The sequence below is a fragment of the Gekko japonicus genome, unplaced genomic scaffold, assembly GCF_001447785.1.
Source record: "Gekko japonicus isolate JY-2015 unplaced genomic scaffold, Gekko_japonicus_V1.1 scaffold6809, whole genome shotgun sequence".
Taxonomy (NCBI): Eukaryota; Metazoa; Chordata; class Lepidosauria; order Squamata; family Gekkonidae; genus Gekko; species Gekko japonicus.
This window is the reverse complement of record NW_015169373.1, coordinates 4477-11945: the sequence shown is the minus strand read 5'-3', so window position 1 is coordinate 11945 and position 7469 is coordinate 4477. Positions and strand designations below refer to the sequence as shown.

General features: G+C 50.1%; 1 protein-coding gene across 1 annotated transcript in view; it reads right to left on the bottom strand.

The window, feature by feature from the left end:
• Window positions 1-441: 441 nt before the first annotated feature.
• The window catches only part of LOC107115055 (lymphocyte antigen 6E-like), a 10930-nt gene continuing 3902 nt past the window's right edge, over window positions 442-7469 (bottom strand). Inside the window, exons 2-3 of the mRNA XM_015416658.1 lie at window positions 4429-4545; window positions 442-950 (exon numbers count right to left, since the gene is read on the bottom strand). Of these exons, the coding sequence (XP_015272144.1) occupies window positions 733-950; window positions 4429-4545 (335 nt within the window). The 3' untranslated portion in view covers window positions 442-732. The remainder of the gene's footprint in view (window positions 951-4428; window positions 4546-7469) is intronic.

The following is a 7469-nucleotide window of genomic DNA, read 5'->3' as shown; positions in this document are numbered from 1 at the left end:
GGTGAAGCCAATTGCCCTCTTCTCCTTGGAACTGGGCGGTGCATGGGCACTGAATGGCTGTTCCTTCTGTCAGTCACAAAGTCACCACCTCCACCACCCCACACAGTTGAAAGTCCTTTAGAGGGAAAAAAAGACATAAAGGAAATTATTGTGCCAAACATTTATTGAAGCCGATAACCATGCTGGGCTCCTCAGGGAAAAACCCAAAGCAAAGAGGCTCCTGCAGCGTGGCAGGAGGATCTACGGTTTCCAATCTCCAGGCGGGGCCTGGAGATCCCTTGGGATTACAGTGGATCTCCAGGGTGCAGAGATCAGTCCCTCTGAAGAAAATGGCCACTTGGAAGGGTTGACTCCATGGCCTTAGACCCTGCTGAGGTCTCCCCCCTCCCCTCCCCAAACGCCACCCTTCCCAGACACACACACACACCCAAGTCTCTAGGAATTTCCCAACCTGGAGTTGGCAACGCTGAATGAATGCTGTTTACAAAGAGAAGCCCCCGGGGTCTGTGGTTGGAGGAAATCGTGAATGTGCTGGCTTTAGGCCAGGGCTCTTCAGAGCAGCTTGAGGCTTTCGCTTTGGGGCAAGAATCGGGAGGGAAGACAATTGCCTTTCTGTGCTGGAGTAGAAAGAGTTTGGTGCCTGCGGCTGAACTCTGGGAGTCACGCTTTGGGAAGAGGAGAGGGTCGGCTCCCCGTGCGTAAAGGCAACTGGGATCCCTTTGCCAGCGCGATTCACAACCCAGACTGGAAAACGTAGAGGAAACTGGCCAGGACCCCCACGCCCACGGCCGTGCGGCTACTCCTCGCGCCGGTGGACCCGCCGCTGCGAGTGTTGCAGAACGATTGACGGCAGCATTGAGTGAAGATGGACGTGGGGTGCGCCACGTCGACTCGGTGCTCGGAGCAGCGTGGGGAACATCCTTTACTGAACCGGTGTTCGCCTGACTCCCCTGAAGGAGGAAGATAACCGTGAGAGTGACACAGAGCCAGAGATCTGTCCAGTTGTTAAATACTGGGTTCTAGACACATTGCTGTGATCGGCTCTGGCTTATTCGGTGATTTCAGCAAACTACCAGATGAAGCTAGCAGGGCTGGAGCCCTGCTTATAAGCATGCAAAACACCACACCCAACACAGAGACTCACTCCCAGTGGTAGGCTATTTAGATTACACTGCTTATCTATTGGTTAGTCCCTGGATCCAGGCAAGCTATTGTTCTAGAGAAGCAAGCTCAGCCCATTCTTGGTACAGCAAGAGGAAAGGCTTTAGGCTCAATACATAACACCATTCAAACCACAGAGTTATGCCCAAATTGCAGAACAACCCTGGCAACATGGAGACACATCACTTCCAGGTGCCTGGGGACTAACGCCATGTTGCCAACCCTGGCAGTGCGTCCCCTCAGCAAGGAAAATCTCTCGCCAGTTGCCAGGGGAGACTGACCATAGCAGTGCTTGATTTCCAGTGTAATAGGAAGCTCAAGGCAGCCTGAAGTTCCTGCTTCCGAGAGCCAGCTTGACTTCTTGCTTTCTAACTGCTAGGTTGGCAGTTATGCCCAAATGCCCAAATGCCAGAACAACCCTGGCAACATGGTGACACATCACTTCTGGGCGCCTGGGGAGTGACGTCATGTTGCCAGCACTGGCAGTGCATCCCCTCAGCAAGGAAAATCTCTCGCCAGTTGCCAGGGGTGACTGACCATAGTAGTGCTTGACTGTAATGCCAGTAGCTCACAAAGTAGAATTTTTGCTCACAAGACCCCACAGCTTAGAGGGAACATTGGTTAAGAGTGGCAGGATTATGATCTGGGGAACCGGGTTTGATTCCCCACTGCTCTACATGCAGCTGCTGGTGTGACCTTGGGTCAGTCACAAGTTCTTTCAGCGCTGTCCTCTCAAGAGCAGTTCTCAGTCAGCGCTCTCTCAGCCCCACCTACTTCACAGGGAAGCCACTCCGAGATTTCTTCAGGTAGTGAAAGGCAGGGTATAAAACCAACTTTTCTTCATTTCCAAACTGGAGGTGCTGCAGATGATTAAACCTGGGAGCTTCTGCAAGCCAAGCAGAGGCTCTGTCTCTGAGCCATGGCCCCTCCCCAAAGTCAAAGAAATAGTTGGGACGTCAGAGGCACGGTGGGGGGGCTGCCTACCAAGGCAGAGAGCCACTTCGGTGTAGTGGTTAGGAGCGTGGACGCTAATCTGGAGAACCGGGCTTGATTCCCCACTCCTCCAGATTGCAGCCAGCTGGGTGACCTTGGGTCAGTCACAGTTCTCTCGGAGCTGTTCTCTCAAGAGCAGCTCCTTTGGAGCTCTCTCAGCCCCACCTACCCCGCAGGGTGCCTGTTGTGGGGAGATGAAGGGAAGGAGATTATAAAACACTCCGAGGCTCCATTGGATAGTGAAGGGCGGGGTATGAAACTCTTCTTCCTGTTCTCTGGGGTGTGGGAATACAGTATGCTGAAGGAAATGCGCTTTGCACTTACGCGGGGGCACTCCTGCATGGAGCTCCAATGCTGCAAATGGAGTAAGCCCTGCTGAAACTCGGCCTTAACTGACCCCCACCTTCCAAATTCCACCCCTTCCACTCCAATCTTTGGTGGCGGAGGGAGACCTCTACTTCCTCCAGCCAGACCTGCCACTCCTAGAATTGGCACTCAGCTCCTCATTTCATGGCTGACCCTTCTTGCTCCTCTTTCCAAATGGATGGTCAAATTGGCTCCATCTGGTTCTCCACCAGCTTTTAAGGACTGTGGTGTTGGAGACCGTCTCTTCTTGTTTCCAGGGGCAGAATGAACAGCCAATACCTGCTTTGGATAGGGTTGCCAGATGTCCTCTTTTTAGAGGACACACCCTCTTTTTGTTTGTGTGTCTATCCTCTTTGGTTAAGGCTGCGGTGGCTCAGAGGTTAAGACGCTGAGCTGCAAACCGGAAGGTCTGTAGTTCGGCGGTTCGAGACCCGAGTGTGCCACGTGACGGAGTGAGCTCCCATCTCTGGCCCCAGCTCCTGCCAACCGGGCAGTTCAAAAGCAAGAAATTGCAAGTAGATAAATAGGCACCACTTCAATGGGAAGGTAACAATGTTCCAGGTGCCCTGGTGTTTAGTCATGCCAGCCACATGACCATGGAAGTGTCTTTGGACTGCAAGCCAAGCAGAGGCTCTGTCTCTGAGCCATGGCCCCTCCCCAAAGTCAAAGAAATAGTTGGGACGTCAGAGGCACGGTGGGGGGGCTGCCTACCAAGGCAGAGAGCCACTTCGGTGTAGTGGTTAGGAGCGTGGACTCTAATCTGGAGAACCGGGCTTGATTCCCCACTCCTCCAGATTGCAGCCAGCTGGGTGACCTTGGGTCAGTCACAGTTCTCTCGGAGCTGTTCTCTCAAGAGCAGCTCCTTTGGAGCTCTCTCAGCCCCACCTACCCCGCAGGGTGCCTGTTGTGGGGAGATGAAGGGAAGGAGATTATAAAACACTCCGAGGCTCCATTGGATAGTGAAGGGCGGGGTATGAAACTCTTCTTCCTGCTCTCTGGGGTGTGGGAATACAGTATGCTGAAGGAAATGCGCTTTGCACTTACGCGGGGGCACTCCTGCATGGAGCTCCAATGCTGCAAATGGAGTAAGCCCTGCTGAAACTCGGCCTTAACTGACCCCCACCTTCCAAATTCCACCCCTTCCACTCCAATCTTTGGTGGCGGAGGGAGACCTCTACTTCCTCCAGCCAGACCTGCCACTCCTAGAAATGGCACTCAGCTCCTCCAATGTTTCCTCTAAGTTGTGGAGTCTTGTGAGCTAAAATTCTACTTTGTGAGCTACCGGCATTAAAGTTGTGAGCGAGCATTTTAGCTACTGTATAAATTAGTTTGCTCTGGAGCCATCATTCCTGAGCTAAGACAGAAATCTGTGAGTTGGAGGCTAAAAAACTGTGAGCTAGCTCACACTAACTCAGCTCAGAGGGAACACTGGCTCCAATATGCCCCCTCTGTCAGCCTAAGAACATAAGAGAAGCCAATGTTGGGTCGGTCCAATGGCCCATCCAGTCCAACACTCTGTGTCACACAGTGGCCAAAAATACCAGGGGCCATCAGGAGGTCCAGCAGTGGGGCCAGGACACTAGGAGCCCTCCCACTGTTACCCCCCCCCCAAAGCACCAAGAAGACAGAGCATCTCTTGCCCCAGACTGAGAGTTCCTACCTAGCTGCTTTTGGAAGCCTCAGACCCCTAGCCGTCTGACAGGCCCATTTTCCAGACAAATTGTTAAACAACTTGAGGGGCATAGATGATTTGCCCAGCTCTGAACGGAATGTTCAACAACATTCGGCGACGGCTCAAGCCACAAGTTGGGGCTGAGGCTCACTGACTGACCAATTGGAGAGAGCGGAAGAAATCCCGCCTCCGCCGCGAGAGCTGCAGCTTTCAAGAGAAATGGGAGTGGTACATACCATGAATCACAGATGTCACGCAGTAGGAGTCTGATTCCGCACACTTCTGCATGTGCTCACAGTTCATAGCGGTACGTTCGTTTTCACAGCTGTAACACCAGAGCTCTTCCCCTTGCCCTGCTTGAGAGAAAGGCAGAAAAGCAGAGGTTAAAAATAGCTACGTTGCCACCTGGATGATTATTACTAATGGTTGACATTGGGCTGGATCTTTTTATTTATTTATTTTATTTAATTAATCAAGGCAGAGCACACAGAGTGAGTGGGTACCATCAACAGGTTGGTAGATCCAGGTGGGTCACTGAAGCAGCAGAGTAAAGTTTTGAGTCCAGGGGCACCTTGAAGACCGACAAAGTTTTATTCTGGGTATACGCTTCCATGTGCACGCACACTTCTTCAGACACGTGGGCATGCACACAAAAGCTTATACCAGGAATAAAACATTGTTGGTCTTAAAGGAGACGCTGGACTCAAACTCTGCACATCAACAGATCCGAAACATGCAATAACCAATGCACTAGGATTGTAGAAGCCTGAGACCAACCAGAAATCTAAAAGGTAGTATAGCATAAGTATTAACTTGTCATAGTAAGTAGTGCAAACGTTTCATGAATAGGATCCTACTTATAGTAAGGAGCTGCGGTGGCTCACGTGGTTAAGACGCTGAACTGCAGGCTGTGGAAGGTCGGTTGTTCAACAGTTCGAGACCCGAGTGTGCCGCATGACGGAGTGAGCTCCCGTCTCTAGTTCCGGCTCCTGCTAACCTAGCAGTTCGAAAGCAAGAAATTGCAAGTAGATAAATAGGTACCGCTTCGGTGGGAAGGTCACAGCGTTCGGTGCGCCTTGGTGTTCAGTCATGCCGGCCACATGACCACGGAAACGTCTTTGGACAGCGCTGGCTCTTCGGCTTTGAAACGGAGATGAGCACCGCAACCCTAGAGTCGGATTCGACAGGCTTTCGAGCAAGGGAACCTTTACCTTTACTTATAGTAACTAACTTCCACCATGGCCTACTGGGATCTCTACGTAATATCATACCGCCACTAGCACTTTATTTCGTTATTGTATATGATTTTTTAAAATGATGTTTATAATATGTGTTTTAATGTATTTTAACCCTTAATGTAAGCCGCCCTGAGCCTGCCTTGGTGGGGAGCGTAGTGTCATGAAAAGCCATTTTTTCCTTGCTTTGCATGAAATCTTTGGTTCAGGCTTAGAGGCCTAGAAGGAGTTTGTAATAAAAACCTTCCCTAGAGACTCAGATAGTGAAGAAGAGCTGTGACCTTGATTGCTTACAGCGGCCGTACTGTTCTGTGCTGGCCTGAGAGCTAGGGCTCCCAAATCTCGCCAAATCATGTCAGGGGATCCACACGTCTTTGCAGGATCCATGCCACAGGGACAGCGAGACGCGTTGCACCACCGTCGCCAGGACATGACGCTACGCGTCGCTCTGGCAACGGGGCTGTTTGGAGCCCCGTTGCCAGAGCAACGCATAGCGTCAAATCCTGGCGACGGCGGGTGCAACACATCTCACTGTCTCCGCGGCACGGATTCTGCAAAGACACACGATCCCCTGCCACGACTTGGCAACCCTACGAGAGCAATCGACCAATTAGCACATTCCAGAATGATTAACACCTGTGTGTTGGAGTATCGGACCCTTAGCTGCAGGATAGGTTTCGGTTCTCTCACTTAGAAGTATTATGGGATATTATTTGCCTTCGTAGAAAGGAGAGGATTACATCACTTTGCTGGTCTGTGACTGGTCAAAGGCCTAGACTGGTCAGAGACCCCTTTCCTTCTATAAAATAAGGCTTCAGTCTGTGCTATGGGATTATGAAGCCTAGCCTGGCCAATAGTCCCAGAGCACCCCTACAACCTGGCATCATGTCTTGATTTTACCCGGATGGGCTATACTTGAAACATCATGTTATCCTGGACTACAGTATCTCCTTGAACCTTGGAATGATACTTTTGCAAGTGCTTTTGTAAGTATTAGTTATGCTGGTGAAGCAGAGAGCTTTTATTTTCCTTCGCTGCTAAAAGTCTTGTGTTTTAGATTACGTTTGCACATTAATAAACAAATTCTATTTTTACCCTGTCGTGACATTTGTGCTTCTTGAACCTCAAAGCCTAAATCTGTGGCCTTGAACCGTGAACTACTGCTACTAAACACCTTTTGTCTTTTAGCTCAGTCTCTGGACTACTCTGCAGGACTGACCTTGTGTATTAAGTTCCATAGCCAGTCTGGAAGTTTGGTCTTTTATTCCAGAGCTGTTGGGAACCACTAAAGGACCTGGTGGCAGACTACCTTATGCTTAAGGTCGCCCAGGTCATAGACAATTGAAGCCCACTTCTGTCTAACTAACTGAGCTGGTATCTCTAGGTGACCAAGCTCAGTTCCCCTGGAGAAAATGGCTGCTTTGGAGGGTGGACTCTGTGGCATTATAACTCTGCTGAACTAGCTCCCCTTCGCAGACTCTTAAGAATTTCTCTTAAGAATTTCTTAATCCAGATCTGGCAAATCCTTATGCCATACAGAAGCTTACTGTATCCCCAATATGAGTTACTGATCAACCAATCACACCCAGTTTCTGTCTGTGAGGTAAGGTTAGTCCAAAAGATGAGCCAAAAAACCCAAAAACCTGTATGCATACTGCGCTTACAAAAATAGTTTAAGTAATTCTGCAGGGCCTGCAAGATGGAGCTCTTCCGCCAGGCTTTTATATAGGGGCCGCCACTTCTACTACTACCACCGCTGAAACAACGGGGTTGGGAGCGGTCCCCGAAAGAACTGCCATAAATTTGCATGGCACTGATGCCGCTGGACTGGCTTGGACCATCGACAGGACAATTTCACCTAAGGAAATGATCGATACCATCCTCAGAGACCCATCTTGTGTGTATGGAGCACTTTATTTGTTTTGTTGTGATGTAATAGTTTTTACTGTTTTATATTGTTTTTTTGTATGGGCTTATGCCCCCTGAGCCCGTTCGCGGGGAGGGTGGGGTAAAAATGCAATAAATAAATAAATAAATAAATA